At 44.7% G+C, this 19,372-nt stretch overlaps 1 protein-coding gene across 1 annotated transcript in view; it reads left to right on the top strand.

Moving 5' to 3' along the window:
- The window catches only part of LDB3 (LIM domain binding 3), a 239,403-nt gene that overhangs the window by 205,274 nt on the left and 14,757 nt on the right, over positions 1-19,372 (top strand). The window contains exons 14-16 of the mRNA XM_089780066.1: positions 10,920-11,223; positions 13,631-13,811; positions 16,924-17,044. Of these exons, the coding sequence (XP_089636192.1) occupies positions 10,920-11,223; positions 13,631-13,811; positions 16,924-17,044 (606 nt within the window). The remainder of the gene's footprint in view (positions 1-10,919; positions 11,224-13,630; positions 13,812-16,923; positions 17,045-19,372) is intronic.

Here is a 19,372-nt window from a genome sequence, read left to right as displayed (position 1 = left end):
AAGCTCTGTTCAGGGTTCACTTAATGTGGCCATGCTAGTTCGAATTAGCAAAACGCTAATTCGAACTAGCTTTTAGTTCTAGACGCGTTAGTTCGAATTAGCGCTGTAGTGTAGACATACCCCAATTGCTTCTGTGCCATCCCTGGCCAGAGACAGATACAGCAGTTGCACTGCCCATCTCAGCAACAGAGTTTCTTAGTTTATACATAGTTACTTAGTATTTGTCTTCCTCCTGTTTACAAAACAACAGCAACAACAAAACCTTGGTCATTTCAATATGCTAGGCTCTCCCAGTTTTACGTGGTGGCCCTTTGTAAAGCGGACATACTAACTGTCCTGCTCCATGGAGGCAAGTTCACCAACCACTCAAGTGGAGGTGGACTTTAATACTGAACCTAAACCGGACATACAGGACAATAGAGGACAATAATTGCCCATCACATCCACATCTACAGAGGAACTCCCCACTTCCAGGACCTCTTTAAGAGAGTGGCAGATGATCTCAATATTACTTTGGAGAAAACCTTCAATAGCCAATAAGAGCTCATGGACCTATTGCAAGCCATTACCACCTCTAAAATAGCACTCTATTAATGCAGCCGTCCTGCTCCATCATACCCACTAGCAGGCAGATGGACCGGAAATACTTTGTCTCCTCTAAGGACACTGAATTCCACTTTACACTCTCTGTTCCTAACTCACTATTAGTGGAAGCAGCTAATCAGAAGAACAAGCAACAACAATTCATAACGACCAGAGATAATGAAAGGATGGAGGCATTTGGGCCTAAGGTATTATACTCCTCCATCTTGCAATTCAGGGTCACCAGTTACACAGCACTATCAGCAAAATGCAGCCAGAGAAACTATGCAAAATACAAACTTTTATTGATGACGTGCCTCCAGATAAGAAATAACTATTTCAGGCACTGATCTCTGAAGGAAAACTAATATCCCACACAGCACTCCAAGCCACACTGGATGTCGCAGACACAGCTGCCAGTCTACACCACACAGTGGTCATCATGCATTGTATATCCTGGCTCTCCTCTTCCTCCTTTTCAAGAGAAATCCAGACTACAATAGAAGATCCTCCATTTGATGGTCACAAACTCTTTACAGCCAACACCAATTAGGTCTTCCACACCATGAAAGACTCTTGACCAACCCTGATCTCCTTGGGTATGCAAGCAGCTACAGCAAATATAGGCTGTGTCTAGACTACATGCCTCTGTTGTCAGAGGCATGTAGATTAGACACATAGGAAAAGGCAAATGAAGCCACGATTTAAATGATCGCGGCTTCATTTACATTTATATGGCTGCCGCGCTGAGCCGACAAACAGCTGATCAGCTGTTTGTCCGCTCAGCACGCTAATCTGGATGCTCCCCTGCCGACATCAAAGCCCTTTGTCGGCAGCCCCGTTATTCCTCGTGGGATGAGGTTTACTGGGGCTGCAGACAAAGGGCTTTGTTGTCGGCAGGGGAGCGTCCAGACTAGCGTGCTGAGCGGACAAACAGCTGATCAGCTGTTTGTCGGCTCAGCACGGCAGCCATGTAAATGTAAATGAAGCCGCGATCATTTAAATCGTGGCTTCATTTGCCTTTGCCAAAACAACAAATCTACATGGCTCCGTCAACGGAGCCATGTAGTTTAGACGTATCCATAGGTATCAGCCATACCAATGACAGTGATACTCCCACTATTCACTGCAAGCATAATGCCAACAACATGATACTCACTACCAACAGAGCCCAAATACAACTCAACTCCACCTTCTGTGGTGACCCAAGCAGCGGCTTCCAAAAAGCAAGAAAGGAACTGGGGATTATAGTGGATGAGAAGCTGGATATAAGTCAACAGTGCGCCCTTGTAGCCAACAAGGCTAATGGCATATTAGGTTGCATTAGGAGGAGCATTGCCAGCAGATCTAGAGGAGTGATTATCCCCCTTTATTTGGCTCTGGAGATGCCACATCTGGAGTATTGTGTCCAGTTCTGGGCCCCCCATTATAGAAAGGATGTGGATGCATTGGAGAGGGTCCAGCGAAGGACATCCAAAATGATTAGGGGGCTGGAGCACATGACCTCTGAGGAGAGACTGAGGGATTTGGGTTTGTTTAGTCTGCAGAAGAGAACAGTGAGGGGAGATTTGATAGCAGCCTTCAGCTTCCTGAAGGGAGGTTCCAAAGAGGCTGGAGAAAGGCTGTTCACAGTAGTGACGGATGGCAGAATGAGGAGCAATGGTCTCAAGTTACAGTGCGGGAAGTCTAGGTTGGATTTTCGGAAAAACTATTTCACTAGGAGGGTGATGAAGCACTGGAATGGATTACCTAGGGAGGTGATGGAATCTCCATCCCTAGAGGTTTTTAGGTCTTGGCTTGACAAAGCCCTGGCTGGGTTGATTTAGTTGGGATTGGTCCTACCTTGGGCAGGGGGCTGGACTTGATAACCTCGTGAGGTCTCTTCCAGCTCTATGGTTCTATGATTCTATGAAGAGCACTGAAAACAATCTACCCTCCCCAGTGCTCGCAGTGAACAATCCTTCCTTCACCTTGTGTTTATAACCATTCCTCCATAACTGGGAAGCTATTACTTTGGACCGTTGGGTCCTGGAGATCATTTGATCAGGGTATACCATCCCATTCACTTCCGCACTCCACTATCCACTCCCCTTCCCATCCTTTTTCAGGGATCCCTCTCATGTGCTATTAGTCCATTCAGAGTCACAATGCCTTACTCACTTCGGAGCCATAAAACCAGTACCTTCTCTGCACGGGCAAGAGGTTTTATTCCCATTACTTCTTGATGGAAAAGGAAAATTGGGGATTGTGACCCATTCTAGACCTCTGAGGTCTGAACAAACATGTACAAAAACAAAAATTCAGGATGGTCACTCTCTCCACAATCCTAGCAAAGGTGCAGGGAAATTGGTTTTCAGCTCTTGACCTCCAAGGTGCATATTTTCATGTTACTATCCACCTGGCACACGGGTACTTCCTCAGATTTACACTTGAGAACGACCATTATCAATACACTGTTCTTCCCTTTGGTCTCTAAAAACGTAGGCCTACAAATAGAGATAAGTCAACATTATCATCTACCCAACAAATCCATTTCGTAGGCACCTTTCTCAGCTCCATCAGAAGTCGAGACTCACTGCCACAGGAAAGTCAGAGCAATCTGAAATCTCATACACACCATTTGCATCAGCCTGAAGGTCATGGCTTTCAACTTCCTCTGGCTATTGGTACATGTCAGCTTCCACCTTTGTCATCCCCAATGCCTGCCTGCACATGAGATGCCTTGAAAGCTGGCTAGCTTTGGTATACCAATCAAAATGGCGAAAACTCATCAAATCCCTCACAATGCCCTATACAGTCAAGGGCTCACTACCACGGTGGACTTTCCCACTATACATGTGCAAAGAGGTTCCAAAAATCACAAGACCTTCCAAAAATCATCATCACAATGGACGCATCCCTACAAGATATGGAGCACTAATAGAACAAACCCAATGCAGGGACTGTTGTCCACTTCAGAAGCCATCCTACACATTAACCTGCTCGAGCTCAGAGCTGTACGCTATGCCTGCCGACATTTCCTCCCTGTCATCAGAGGCTGTAATATAAGGATCATGACAGACAACATAGCATACATATTCTACGTGAACAGACAGGGTGGAACTTGTTCCCACAACCTGTGCACGGAGGCCATCCAACTCTGGAATTGGTGCCTGAAACACAATATCACCGTATCCGCCACTTACCTACCTAGCACCCAAAACATCACTATGGACAAACTCAATCGTTGCTTCCCCATACAACACGAGTGGGAGTTGGACAATACCATTCTACACATCATCTTCCAACGCTGGGGATTTCCCCAACTCAACATATTTGCAACAGCCCAGAATAAAAAATGTCCAGAGTTCTGTTCCAGAGCAGGCCTGGGATCCCACTCCAGGGAGATGCCTTTTTGCTCCTGTGGACCAACATGCTTCTTTACATCCTCCCACCCACACTCATACTAAACAAGGTAATTCAGAAGATCAGAAAAGACAACTCTCAAGTCCTCTTAAAAGCCCTAGTGTGGCCCAGGCAATGCCGGTATTCCTTCCTGATGGGAATATTGACCAATCCCCCCATCCCTCTCCCATTCCAGCCCAATCTCCTATCTCAGTGCAACAACCAGATTCTTCACCCCAACTTAGACTGTCTCCACCTCAAAGCCTGGCTACTCAATAGTTCTCTCATGAAGAGCTCAGAAGCAGTACACACAGTTCTCCTACACAGCAGAACTCTACCTACACACACTACTTACCTGTAAGAATGGGAGAGGTATGCAACTTGGTCCACACAAAAACATACCTCCCCAACCTCTGCTCCTCTTCATTCAATCCCTGATTATTTACTGGAACTTAAATCCAAGGACTCTCCAACAACTTCATCTAGGTGCATCTCGCTGCCATCCCCACATTCCACCATAAGGTGGATAATGCCACAGTGTTTTCACAGCCAATCACCAAAAGATTTGTGAATGACATCCAAACCCTATACCCTGATATCAGCTCACCAGTGCATCCCTGGGACCTACATCTTGTCCTTTATGCACTAATGCACAAACCCTTTGAGCCTTTGGACATATGCTCTCTCTTATACCTCTTCATGAAAACAGCCTTTTTAGTCACAATCACTTCCACCACAAGGGTGGAAGAACTTGGAGCTCCCCATGTTCCACCTTATTCTGAGATAAAGTCATGCTTCGCAAACACCCTACATTTCTACCTAAAGTACATTCCTCCTTCCATCTATATGAACCCATTCACTAACCAATGTTAGTCCCGAAACCACATGTCAGTGATTTCGAGTCTGCCGCCATACACCAGAGCAGGGCTCTCTTGTTCTATCTAAACAGAACTAAACCATTCCGAAGAACTCCAAAGCTCTTTGTCTCCACTGCTCCATTATCCCAGGGAAACTTCATCTGTAAGCGGAGCCTTTCTAGATGGATAGCCCACTGTACACACCTGTGCATTCACACAACACTCCACCCTTCTACAGGATACTGCAACTGACAAAAGACTGGGCAGAGCTGTTTTGTCTGCAACCTTCTGACCTGATCCGAAGCCCCTACTGTCCTAAGGAACACTGCTTATAGTCAGCTGAGTGGAGCATCCACAGGGACTTCTCTCGAAAGAAAAGAGGAAGTTACTGTATAGTAACTGATGTTCTTTGAGATGAGTGTCCCTGTGGGTGCTCCACTAACCGCCTTCCTCAGCTTTAGTTTGGATCGGACATAGGTCCATTGTAAAGAAGGAACTGAGGACCGCAAACCACGTGCATGCTATTTATCCACTGGCAGTTCGTAGGGCAGGCAGAGAGTGCGCACAGTCCGGGAGAGATGAGGTACTACTGAGAATCTCAGATGAAAAGCATTGTGTCACCCCTTGATCTGAGTGGAGCACTCACAGGAACACTCATCTTGAAGAATGTCAATTACTGCACAGGTGAGTAACCTCTTAGCTCATCAAGATACTGTGCTGAGGCCAGGTGGTGAGCCAGGCAGTTCTGGAAACAGGCAATACTCGTGGCTGACAGAGCTGGAGTGTTCTGTTGTATTTTCTTCATTTAGCATTTTGTTGTTGTGAAAATGACTTCTGTATCTGCAAAATTAATGGAACTTTGTTGACATCTGATCTACATATTCCTCTGCTATTTGTTGTAGCAAAAGTGGTATAAATCTGTGTAGTGGTTAATCTGTAAAAGGAATAAAAAAAGAGGTGAGACTCATCGGGTCAGAGTTCTTGAGTGTTTTTATTTTTTTAAGATTCATGTATAATGCCAAAAGCATTTGTCAATTTAATCTGTAACTCCCAAAATTCACACACACTTCCATTAGTATTTTCTACTTTCTGGCATGGTATTTTTTAAAAACTGCAATCAGTTTGACCTACACAAACTTGCTATCAATGTACCCGTAATTTAAGTCATGTAAGATGATCCTAGCCAAATGTATGTGAACATAACTACTAATTTTCCTTTATACTGAAGTTTTTAATAATATCTAAAAAACAGGCAGTATTAATAGGAAATTGTTGCTGTTGTTGTTTAAAGTTATGGGTATTTTAAATCAACAAAACATTTTTGGAAATTTTGTACCTGACTAATTCACAGATGCATACTATGTCTCCCTTTTCAGGGACAAATCCTGGTCCCTTTAACATCAATGTGAACTTTTTACTTGCTTAATTCAGAGGAGGAAACAGACCCTCTGTATGCACCTGTAGACTTTTTTACCTGAACATGATCATACAGTAACAACTATCGTAAGGCAACACCTTAGATACGTCTACACTACAGGCTTCTTGCGCAAGAATTCTTTGTGCAAGAGTTCTTGCACAGAAAGTTCTTGCTCAAGAGGGCATACATACTGGTATGTGCTTTTGCACAAGAGGTGTGCTTTTGCATATTGCTACGGACACTCTCTTGTGCAAGAAAGCTCTGATGACCATTTTAGCCATAGGGGTTTCTTGCGCAAGAAACCCCTGTTGCCCGTCTACACTGCCTTCTTGCGCAAGAGCTCTTGCACAAAAAGGCTTATTCTTCATAGAAAGAGGAATAACTCTTATGCAAAAAGCCCTTTGTTCTTACAGTTAACTGTACTTCTTGCACAAGAATGTGCTTCTAGTGTGAATACTCCACAAGTTTTTGTGCAAAAACTCTGCAGTTTGGACATAGCTTCTTTAAAAAAAATAAAAGCAAGCAAAGGCACTATTGCTCCAAGAGGATCCTATCTTGTGTTTCAGACTTCATCCATTTTTTTCTACAACAGTCAAATATTGTGTTTACAATTCTTAAAAAACAGGAAGCGATCTGTTTCACAGTTGCTGATCTCAAACTGATGAGGAAATTTGCTCATATCAACCCAAAAGAAAAATTCACCTTTGGACAGACATTAAGCATAACTCACACACCTAGGCTACATCTACATTGCAGGTTTCTTGCGCAAGAACTTTTTGCGGAAGTGATCTTCTGCAAAAAGTTCTTGTGCAAGAGCGCATCCACATTGCCATGTGCTTTTGCGCAAGAGAGTGTCCACACTGTCATGGACGCTCTTGCCCAAGAAAACTCTGACCATCAGAGCACCTGTGCTTTTTCCGATAGGGGTTTCTTGCGCAAGAAACCCCTGTTGTCCGTCCACACATGCCTTTTTGCGCAAGAGCTCTTGTGCAAAAAGGCTTATTCCTCATAGAAAGAGGAATAACTCTAGTGCAAAAAGCCCTGTCTTCTGATGATCTACTGTACTTTTTCTTGCACAGAAATGTGCTTGTAGTGTGAATGCTCCACATGTTTTTTTGCAAAAACAGCTGTTTTCGCGCAAAACCTCTGCAGTGTAGACATAGCCCTAGTGTGGTTCACTGTCCCATGCAGTGGCACCTAGACCACAGCAACAGGTAAGAACATGAGACCTTTATAGGATGGTCTGAGAGCCAACTGGTTTTTAGCTCAAAGGGTAGAAGCTCCTAGACTAAGTTCTAGAGATCCCAGGTTCAAATCTGCCTGATAGCAGTTACATAAGCATAAGAATGTTCAGCCCCAAATAGGACTATTTGGATAAAGGTATCAATGTATAAATTAATAATTGACGAATTAAAATTTTTACTAATTTTATCCACTTCAATATTATTTTTTAAAGTCTTGAAAAGAAAGAGTATTTAAAGCTCTAGAGGTGTGCACTGGCTATCCTTGTTTTTCTATTCTCTTGGGTCATTTCCCTTTCAGGCTGTTCGGCTACGTCTACACTGGCCCCTTCTCCGGAAGAGGCATGCTAATTTAGAACTTTGGAATAGGGAAATCCGCAGGGGATTTAAATAAACATGTCCGCCGCTTTTTTTCCGGCCTGGGGAAAAGCCGGAAAAAAGCGTCTAGACTGGTGCGATCCTCCGGAATAAAGCCCTTTTCTGGAGGCTCTCTTATTCCTACTTGGAAGTAGGAATAAGAGATCCTCCGGAGAAGGGCTTTATTCCGGAGGATCGCGCCAGTCTAGATGCTTTTTTCCGGCTTTTCCCCAGGCCGGAGAAAAAGCGGCGGACATGTTTATTTAAATCCCGCGGGGGATATTTAAATCCCCCGCGGATTTCCCTATTCTGACTTACCTGCTTTGCATGCCTCTTCCGGAATTAGGGGCCAGTCTAGACGTAGCCTTCTAGAATACACCAATACATTCTTGCTTCCTTTTTTCCTTTCCCAAGTAATGAATATATTTGACCTTCTACACTGTGATTGGGAAATGTAGCAGAGGGCAGTGATCACAACCATTTTCAATAAAAACTAACACTGCAATGTCCTTGTAAATGAAGGTAGTAAATGCTGGGAAAACCAGTAAATTATAGTTTCTATGATTTATTTGGATACAAGTCAAGGATTTTCATGAAATTTTCAGTCATACCCAGATTTTGGAGCCTTCAGCATGTAGTTTTAAAAAGAGAACAAGATGCTGGCGGAAGGCTTTCCAGTGAGTACAGATGATAGATTCTGATGATTATTTGTATTAAGGACTCAGCCCAAGATAAGTGCCCCACTGTGCTATACACTGTACAAACAGAGAGTAACAGTCAGTCGATAGCTTGAAGAGCTTACTAGATTCTACATAGATAAAACAACAGATGGGAGAAAGGAAGTATTTCCCCCATTTTACAGACCAGGCCTGAAACAAGGTCACACAGGAAGTCCATAGCAGAATCAAGAACTGAACTGAGGTCTGAACTGAGATCCTGAGTTTTGGTCTAGAACCTTGATCACAGAAATATTATTCCTTTTGTTGCTGTTGATTTTCCCTTGCTGGCTGTGATATCTGAGTATCATGATCAATGGGAATGGAGCCAGAGTGCCTGTGTTCCCGGGAGGGGCTGTTACTAAAGTTAACACTAAGGGTATGTCTAGACAGCGGGGCTATTTCTTTTAAATGCTCCCATTATTTTGAAATATTTTTCAAAATAACGGGTGCACTATTCCAGCATCCCTGTAACCCTCATTCCATAAGGGTCAAGGGATGTTTCGAAATACAGGCAGTCCCCGAATTACGCGGATCCGACCTATGTCGGATCCGCACTTACGAACGGGGCTTTCTCACCCCGGAGGTCGAGGTGGCGGATTGCTACCTGCGAGCTCCGGGGTGAGAGAGCCCCGTTCATAAGCTGCTCCGGTGCCCCTGGTCTGCTGGAGACCGTCTCCAGCAGACCAGGGGCACCGGGCGGGTTCCCGCGCTTCTGAGGCTTTGCCAGAGCAAAGCCTCAGAAGCACGGGAACCCGCCGCTGCTGCGGCTTCAGTCCCGGTGCCTGTGGTCTGCTGGGGACCGTCCACAGGCACCGTCCACAGGCACCGGGACTGAAGCCACAGCCGCGGCGGGGTCCCGTGCCTCTGAGACTTTGCCAGAGCAAAGCCTCAGAGGCGCGGCACCCCGCTGCCACTGCGGCTCTGCTCCCCGTGTCCCTGGTCTGCTGGGGTGGGGGGGCGCAGCTAGTGTGCCCCCCCCCCAGCAGACCAGGCTTTTGTTTTGGACCCTGGGGCAGAGCAGCTGGGGCGCTGCCGATTGGTCCTGCAGCGCCGCTCTGGGCACTACTGGACCAACCCGGCAGCACCCCAGCTGCTCTGCCCCAGGTCCTGATTCAGCCGCTGCTGGTCAGTTTCAGCAGTGGCTGAATCAGGACGCCTGGGGCAGAGCAGCTGGGGTGCTGCTGGGTTGGTCCAGTAGCGCTGAGGAGCGGTGCTACTGGAGCAACCCAGCAGCACCCAAGCTGCTCTGCCCCAGGCGTCCCCAAGTCAGCCGCTGCTGAAACTGACCAGCGCTGACTACAGGAAGCCCGAGGCAAAGTTGCTCTGCCCCAGGCTTCCTGGAATCAGCCGCTGATCAGTTTCAGCAGCAGGTGACTTGGGGAAGCTTGGGGTTCTTAAGTTGAATCTGTATGTAAGTCAGAACTGGCGGTCAGTTTCAGCAGCAGCTGAATCTGGACGCCAGTTCCGACTTACATACAGATTCAACTTAAGAACAAACCTACAGTCCCTATCTTGTACGTAACCCGGGGACTGCCTGTAGCACGTTTTTTTGAAATTTGGCGCTATGTAGAAAAAATACAATTTCAAAACACAATCAATCAAAATAAGATGTGCAGATTTGAATATCTTATTTCAAGTTTAGGGTGCTGTGTAGATAAACCCTAAGTGAACAGAGATCAGTTGGAGTTAGGCTAGTAGCAACTAAGCCACATGGACAAAGCAGCACACAAGGTTTAATAAAGTTCCACTTGTTCATCTTAACCTGCATTTGGCTTCTCTTTTTATAAATTAAACAATCTGTATTTGTTCTCCCAGCATTATTTTTATTATTCTCTTTTAGTTTCTGTGTTCCACAGGTGAGACTAATGTCTTCATTAACGAAGGTGTAAAACTTATACAAATGATAGACAAGAGTAGGTGTCTGTGGAAAAATCCACATCTTAGGCAAGTTCATGACACCAATACTTAAGCAGAATCTATTAAAATCATGGGGAGTTCTGGTTTGATTTGGCCCTGTGACTCTAGCTTGCCACTGTATTCTGATTTACTAGAGGACAGAAAGCAGTGATCACAACCATTTGCAGTAAAAATTAACAATGTCCTTATAAGTGAGCACAATAAAGGCAGGGAAAACCAGTAGATTATCGTTTCTATGATTTATTTGGATACAAGTCCAGGATTTTGGTGCTAGCCTGTGTCTCAATCCACTCTGATCTGTGCTAATGGAACACACAACCATTTGTTATCCAAGTCTTCTGTTTGTTTATGGTATGGAGTACATTTTGCTAAATTGTTGTTGTTTGCACTCTAAAACAAAAAGACCTTCAAGCGTTCTTTGATTTTCTTTTGGATGTTACAGCAGCACCAGCACCAGCACATTCTTATACATCAGGTCATGCTGATCCTTCATGCCGTCCTCCCTGGGTAACAGATGACTCCTTTTCCCAGAAATTTGCACCTGGAAAAACCACCACCTCCGTTACCAAACATAGCCTGCCGCGGGGTGCACCAGCACCATCTCCTGCCTCAACTTCCACTTACTCCTCTCCTTCAATACCAGCTTCTTCCCAGGCTCCTACTGTAGCCCGGGGAACAATTCAAAGGGCTGAGCGTTTCCCAGCCAGCAACCGAACTCCTCTCTGTGGACACTGTAACAGCATAATTAGGTAAGGTCATGGAACTCTGAGGAGAGGGATGAGGGCAGAAGAGAAAGTATCACAGACCAGCTGATTATTGCATTTTTGTTATACAATCTCAGAACATGAGAGACAGTTAAATAACCCAGAGGGGATGTCTGTTGTCTGCTTGATTCATTTAACATTTCCAGAGCTCATCTTTGCTACTGTGTGGTTCACTTTTTATCACTACAAAGTTATACAAGGTCATTGTTTGAGGCACCTTTTCCACTACAAGTACTGCCTTTTTCTTACAAATTTCTGCTCCCTGAGGTATCTCAGGAAATAAAACTGGAAGGACACTCTGTAAAACTATATTGGATTGAGGAAATGAGATATCAGTTTGGAGACAAATGTAATTGCTGCTTTTGTATCTGGAGAAAGATAATGCACGTGCTAGGTTACCAGTGATTCGCTGCATGCTTTTCTTCTTTCCCAAGGCATTCTGTTGGACTGGTGCTCATTGTTGGCATGACGATTGCTCCCTGATTTCAAGTAATCCATGTTTTTTAATGACAGTTTCATCCACTGAAAAGGAATTGGTTCAGTGGTGTGAGGCTACTGATTATCACTCTCCTTTCTTCCCACACAGGAATACTCCAGTAACACACACAGTATTCTAATTACAATCACTACATCTAATGAATTAATAGTAAATCACTATTAGGCTTCTAATCCGAACTAGCTAGTCCGAGCCACGTGTAGCCGCGCGGCACGGAGTCCAAACTAGCTGGCATTTAAAAATGGCGCCGGCCGGCTTCATGCAAATGAAGCCTGGGAAATTCAAATCCCGGGCTTCATTTGCAAGTGCGGATGACTACATTACCCCCGCTAGTTCGAACTAGCGGGGTAGTGTAGACATACCCTAACATACTTATTCTTTATACTGCAGCCACATGAAAACAGAATTGCCATTTTGATAATGTGATACAATGTAAGGATGTAATTCAAATATGCAAGAAAACATGAGACTTTCAAAGCTATTGCAAAGTATATGTGTATTACACTTTTCAGCAACTTTGGAAAGTCCCCTGCTTTTTATGTTTTCAGGTGGTAGTTCTCTACTCTGTATCATACTCATTAGAACAGGGGTGGGCAATAATTTTTAATGAGGGGGCCATGCCAAGATTTTGGTAAGTGGTCAAGGGCTGCAATTCTGTGGAGGGGGCGCAGGGTCTAGGACAGCGGGTAGGGTAAAGGGAGCTTGGGATAGAGAACTAGGGTACAGGGGGGAATGTGGGGTCTGAGAGGGAGTTTGGGTGAAGGAGGGGATTATGATCTGGAGCATAGGGTCCAGGGTCCAGGAGGGGTTATGGGTGCAGGAGAGGGGTGCAGGGCCAGGGAGGGGTATGTGTACAGGAAAGGACTCTGGCCTAGGGGGAGGGATGTAGGAAGGAGTGCAGGGTCTGAGAGGGAGTTGTAACCTGGAGGAGGTAGGGAGAGGGGGTACAGAGGGTTTGAATCATGGCCTGAGCCAGGCAGTTGGGGAGAAAGAAGGGGTGGGGTGCCAGAGGCAGGATCTGGCTTGGAGGCACTTACCTTGGTGGCTCCCAGCAAGCAGCTCTGCAGGAACCTGAGACAAACTCCCTGCCTGCGTGCTGTGTGGCTGCTCCATGTGGCTCTGCCCCAGCACAGGGAGAGAGGAAGGGAGGGCAAGAGGAGGTGTCATTTGCTGCCCCTGCCTTCAGCAAAATTTGTCAGCTCCTGTTGGCTGGAAACTGGCCAATGGAAGCTGAGGGATTTTGCTTGGGGTGGGGACAGCGCATGAAGCTTTCCCCTCCCTGCCCAGACTGCAAAGCAATTAGCAGCCTGCTGTTTAAAATGGTTGCAGCTGCTCTGTAGTAAGGGTGCTGCCAAGGCGGCCCTGGGTCAGATCTGGGTGCCTATCAGGCCAGATCCAGCCAATAGCCACTGCTTGCCCACCCTGCATTAGAATGAGGAAAGCCTTCCATTTGGTTGCCTTGATTTATATTTAACATTTCTGAACTTTTGGTGATTTGTCAGGGGTTTCAAAGAAAGCGTTTTCAGTGCCCGAATTTACACAAGCGGTTTACAGCTGCTGATAGGAAGTAGCAGCAACATGAGAGTTCTCCCAGACACCATTTACAGTTGTGGCGGTTTGGAAGCCATGGCAGGACTTCAACAACGGTTCTGAAAATTCAGTTAATATGTTAAACCATCAAAAGTGATTAGAACTAATTCCTGAAATTTTCCTTTGAAAAACCTTGAAAGGAGACTGGTTGTCAGCAGGTTGTAGGGTCTTATTTTAAAAATCTCTTCCTTACTATTGTTCCTCTGGAATATTTGTTAGGTGTTCATTCTGTGCTTAGCACCCTGGGCCCCCAGTCAGTGCCATTGGATGCTTCTGCAATATTAATATCATAATGATGTTTCACAGGGGGCCTTTCCTGGTAGCCATGGGTCGTTCCTGGCATCCAGAGGAGTTCAACTGTGCTTACTGCAAGACCTCTTTAGCAGACGTGTGCTTTGTGGAAGAGCAAAACAGTGTGTACTGTGAGCGCTGCTACGAGCAGTTCTTTGCACCAACTTGTGCCAGATGCCAGACCAAGATCATGGGGGTAAGTCAGAAGAACCACAGAGCCTCACAGCTAAGTCCTCACTCCATTGAAATTAGAAATTCAATACTTTTGATTATAGGAAAGTACTATACTGGCTGGAGGTTTGGACATGACCGTACTGCACTTACCAGTCTATAGAGGAAGTTTGTAATATGAATAACTCTTTTAAAACGTCATTGAGTTTATTTTTCACTTCTTCCTACTCTTGCTTTAGTGACCTCTGAAAATGAAAATGTATTGCCTTGGGCACCTCTTGCTAAAGTTAGGCAAAACGTGAGGTGATGCTATGCAGTCGTGCTTCATACAGGTCTCAGTCTACAAAGTCTGGACTTTGATCGGGCCCATTCAGCTATTCATGCATGAAGGGCAAGACTGCTCTAGAGAAATCACGATAATTAGATTTTTAAGAGCAGTAGAGCAGGATTTTGCTTGTCTTCTACACACCTACTGGCTACGTCTAGACTGGCATGATTTTCCACAAATGCTTTTAACGGAAAAGTTTTTCCATTAAAAGCATTTGCGGAAAAGAGCATCTAGATTGGCACGGACGCTTTTCCGCAAAAGCACTTTTTGCGGTAAAGCATCCGTGCCAATTTAGACGCGGTTTTGCGCAAGAAAACCCTGATCGCCATTTTCGCCATCGGGGCTTTTCTGCGCAAAACAGTTTTTAGCTGTTTACACTGGCCCTCTTGCGCAAAAACATTTCCGGAAAAGGGCTTTTGCCCGAACGGGAACATCAAAGCATTTGCTCAAGAAGCACTGATTTCGGACAGTAGAACGTCAGTGCTTTTGCGCAAAATCAAGCGACCAGTGTAGACAGCTGGCAAGTTTATATGCAAAAGCACTTGCTTTTGCGGAAAAACTTGCCAGTCTAGACACAGCCATTAAGTTTCATGCTTAGATACTGTAATAACTGAAACTTTATAAATTCCTTTACAAGCTGATTGGGTGGTTGGAGCAGCAGCAGATGAAGATAATCTTATCAATGGATTTGTATACACAAATGAGAAGGAAAATGAGACATACAGAGATGCCAAAGATGTTTTAAGAGCAGGTTAGACAGACACTTGTTGGGGATGGTCTAGATAGTGCTTGGTCCTGCCGTGAGGACACGGGACTGGACTCGTTGATCTCTCGAGGTCCCTTCCAGTTCTAGTGTTCTATGATTCTATGTGACCAAGTATCCATCACAATTCTTCCATATCTGCCAATGAAGAATATACTCTTCGTTTTCACTACTCTGCCTCCACTGCTGACATCGGTCTGTATTGGGGAAGTCAGTACTTTGCTCCCTGCTAGGAAGTACATCATCAGACAGGTAAGATGAAGTCCTGTTCCAGTGAAGCCCTACATACTGGAGCATTAGGGGCAGTGTTAAAACAGCAAAGCCACTGAAATACTTAACTTACGCTGTGTCTAGACTACACCTTTCTGTCGACAGAGAGATGTAAATTAGGCACGTAGAAATTGCTAATGAAGGGGGAGTTAAATATCCCGTGCTTCATTAGCATAAACATGGCCACCGCATTTTTCCAAAAAGGAGCTTTTTCGAAAAAAAGCAGCAGTCTAGACACGGATCTTTCGAAAAATAAACCCTTTTTTGAAAGATCCTGTAAACCTCATTTTTTGAGAAATACAGTTTCTTTTGAAAAAGGGTTTATTTTTCAAAAGATCTGCATCTAGACTGCTGCTTTTTTTCCAAAAAAGCTCTGTTTAAAAAAAAAGGGGCGGCCATGTTTATGCTAATTAAGCGTGGGATATTTAAATCCCCTCTTCATTAGCAATTTCGACGTGCCTAATCTACATCTTTCTGTCAACAGAGAGGTGTAGTCTAAACGTACTCTTAGAGTCTCTGTGGATTTCTATCAATAACATAGCGAATCTGCCAGCTGCATCTGTTTACATTTGTGAGATTTCTCAATCTGTCTTTTACTGTTTAGCACTTAGAGGTTCATAATGGATCCACGCCTCTTTGTTAGATATAATTATTTTGCAAATAGTAACAGAAGTTAATAAATCTCACTTGTGATTCTGTAATGTGATGAATGGTGAATCACATTTATATGGGTCTGAGTAGCAAGTTGGAGCAATGGACTGAAATGCTGACAACTATTTTCATTCCCTTCTGCCTCACACAGTAGAGATTAAAAAATGAGGAAACCATAAAAAACCTACTTAAAAGCATGCCCCACAAAACAGAAAATAAGATACATGAAATCAGTGGCTCTCACCCTTTCCAGACTGTGTTCCCCTTTAAGGAGTCTTTCTACCCCCTAATTTCACCTCACTTTAAAACTACTTGCTTACAAAATCAGACATAAAAATACAAACGTGGCACAGCATGGTGGTACTGAAAAATTGCTGACTTCCTCATTTTTACCATATAATTATGAAATAAATCAATTGAAATATAAATATTGTGCTTACATTTCAGTATATAATATATAGAACAGTATAAACAAGTCAGTGTACGTATTAAATTTTAGCTTGTACTGACTGTCAGTGCTTTTTATGTAACCTGTTGTAAAACTAGAAGATCTCCGTGTACCACCAGTGGTACATATCCCCGTGGTTGAGAATAACAGCATTAAATACGTCACAGATCACACAGTCTGTTGGGTAACTATTTTTGGCCAGATCCTCAGCTGGTGTAAATCAGTGTAGCGCCACTGAAGATAATAAAGCTAAATCCCCTGTTTCTCTGTCAAGTGCCCCACTTGTGCACATATACAAAATAGAAATGGAGAGGTGAGAGAGAGATTATAACTTTCTTTGGTGCAGAGTCTCCCAGTGAGGAGAGAGCCATGGGTTGTGTTGATGCAGTCAACTAGCTGAAGAGAGCTGGGTTTTGTTAGCTGTTCGGTGGCTTTGTTTTGACAATAAATCATGTTAGGAGGTTTGCAGTGCTCTGAGAGGAGGCAGGGCATTCCCATCAGAGTAAATATTGCTACTCAGGTTTGTATTTCCTCATTTTAAAAATCCCTTGGTCTCAGTTATAATGTGGACAAAATTGGCTGATTTTAAAACAAGAAGCCCAGGGTATCCCAGTGTTGTATTTGTTTTCTTGACAGTGGGTTTAGTGTATATGTGTTTTGCTGTTTTTGTTTTTCAGGAAGTGATGCATGCATTAAGACAGACTTGGCATACAACTTGCTTTGTCTGCGCTGCCTGTAGGAAGCCGTTTGGGAATAGCCTCTTCCACATGGAGGATGGAGAGCCCTACTGTGAGAAAGGTATAACGCACAATAGAGCAGTAAATCAGTATCTTGTTTCTGACATCAAGCTGCACAAGTGTTTCCTAGTCTGTATTTCCCACAGCCTCCCCTGCCTCTTTCTGATTAGACAGGCTGTTTGTTGGGTTACAAACTGGACAGTCCTTCTTTTTAGTGTTGGTTCCGCCTCTGGCACTGAGACAAAATTGCACACAGTTTTACTCACTGTGAGATGAAGTGCACTGTGCTGGACAGTGCACCACTCCACTTCAGTCAGTGTGTCCTCATGTGCGCTCAAGCGGGGGGGTGCTTCTCAAAATGGTGCCTCCTTTGTGGCACACATAGGTGCTGACTTTTGATTTTCCTGGTGCATGCTCTAACCCTGAGGCTCCATTCCTCCTTGGCCTCTTTCCCTGAGGCTCCCCCTCTTCCTGCACCCACTCTGTCCCTGCCCCCTGCCTCCCCACCACTCCCTCCTCTCCAATCCTCCTTCCCCATGTGCCTCCTCCCAGGCACTTGCTGACCCAGGACCAGCCCTAGGTGCCCAGTGAACAGCTGATAATGTGGCCAGTCCTGGGAGTCTGCTGAATGGGGAATTGGTGACCAGTGCCGGGGCTGGAACCACTTTGAATTATAAGTGCTGCGCATCTCTGCCTCCGTCTCCCCTCCCGCCCCCATTTTTCCCCTTGTGAGTGAGTGAGCTCCACAGCATCCACGGAGGCCATGCCTGTACTTACCCGCACCACACTGGCAGGAGATGACTTACTCTCCCAGAAGTGCCAGAGTGCCCGATGCTCCAGGAACGTGCAAGTTGTGGTGGGCTGGCAGAAGTGTGTGTCCTTCTCTCACAGCACACTTCAGTCTCTTTTCCCCCTTAGTCATGATCGTCTCTTCCTTAGCCATTATTGTCTCTTATTTTTTAACATTAGGGTGTTTTTTATTTCAACTCCACATGGCTCCCCCTCACTCAGCAGCAACATGTTCCAAGATTTGGAAGGGACTTCCACTCGGAGCTCCATAGTACCGCTCCAGGACGGCTGCTGCATGAATTGCTTCTTCCTCAGTTCCCTTGGGTCATGACTTGGGTGCAATCTCAAGGGAATTCTGTGCCCCCAAGCCTGGCGATACTCTGCTGGCCAATAGAAGTCAAGGGAAAGCTCTCCTTGGATAAACAAGCACCAAGGGAAACTTTTCTATCCTCTGGCTGTTGGTACTGCCTCCATTCTGGAACTGGTAATCAGTAGGAATGTTAAATTTAGTTTAATCAACTAGTTGATGGATTTTCCATCGACTAGTCGATTAGTTGATAAATGGGGGAGCCACTGTAGGGTTAGCTCCTGGCCCTGGGAGTAACCCTGCTGTGGCTCTGCCTTTTAAATTATTAAGAACCGGCAGGCTCTTAATACATTTAACAGGCTGAAGCACAGTGTGGGGGATCCTACGCAAGCCAGGACAGCTGATTCCCAGCTCGCGCCTGGTCCCCACTATTGTCCTTACCCCTTGCCCTCCATGGAGATGGTGCTGAGGGGGAACCAGCTTTTAAGCCAGCTCCCACCAGCTCCTGCAACTAGTCAAGAAACTAGTCAACTATCCAATAAGCTTTTGCATATTGGATAGTTGACTAGTCACTTACATCCCTAGCAATCAGCTTCCAAGCACAGCTGTTTCTTCACTCTTACTGTTTACAGGGGGGCATATGGATAAATAAAAGGAGCTAGCCAGGTGAATGAGCTATCAGGCAGGATCAAGGCCTAGACTACATTGTGCAATGATCCTTCCTTTCACATGCCCTATCTCTCTTCCTGCATTCCTGGCCTTATCTTTCTATGTTAGTGACAAATGGAAACATTATAAGTCAAATACTACCTTGTAGGTTCTGGATTTAAGGAGGGATCCATCTAAAATGTATTAGATGGTGGATCTTAACACGTACTCTCTTAGAAATGGGCACTTTCCACTACACTCCAATAACCTGAATGATTGTTTTACTTCCTTGCACCTTTTCTATTTCTGCTGTATTTTTTTTGAGATACAGCAGTTCCAGATTGAAGTCAATATTCAAAGTTAGGACATTTTAACCCTTTGATACAGAGTTATAATATTTTCTATTTAGTTTAAAATTGTAGTATTCCAATATTAACCTGAGAGCATAACTACACAGCAGTCAGGAAAATTTAAGTGGTGCTTCACAATATTCATCATGTCATCACCCAGCCCTTATATAATATGCTTTATGCATTTATTTTGTGGTTATGACTTCTCTATTGTGTGTGTGTGTGTTTATAATCATTTAGTCTATGGCTAATGTCTGAGTTCTGAGGGGAACATAACTTTGCATTTTCTGACTTG

This window comes from Pelodiscus sinensis, chromosome 8, assembly GCF_052426305.1.
Source record: "Pelodiscus sinensis isolate ZL-2025 chromosome 8, ASM5242630v1, whole genome shotgun sequence".
Lineage (NCBI taxonomy): Eukaryota > Metazoa > Chordata > Testudines > Trionychidae > Pelodiscus > Pelodiscus sinensis.
Note: the sequence above shows the minus strand (reverse complement) of the source record. Positions and strands in the feature narration are given on the sequence as shown.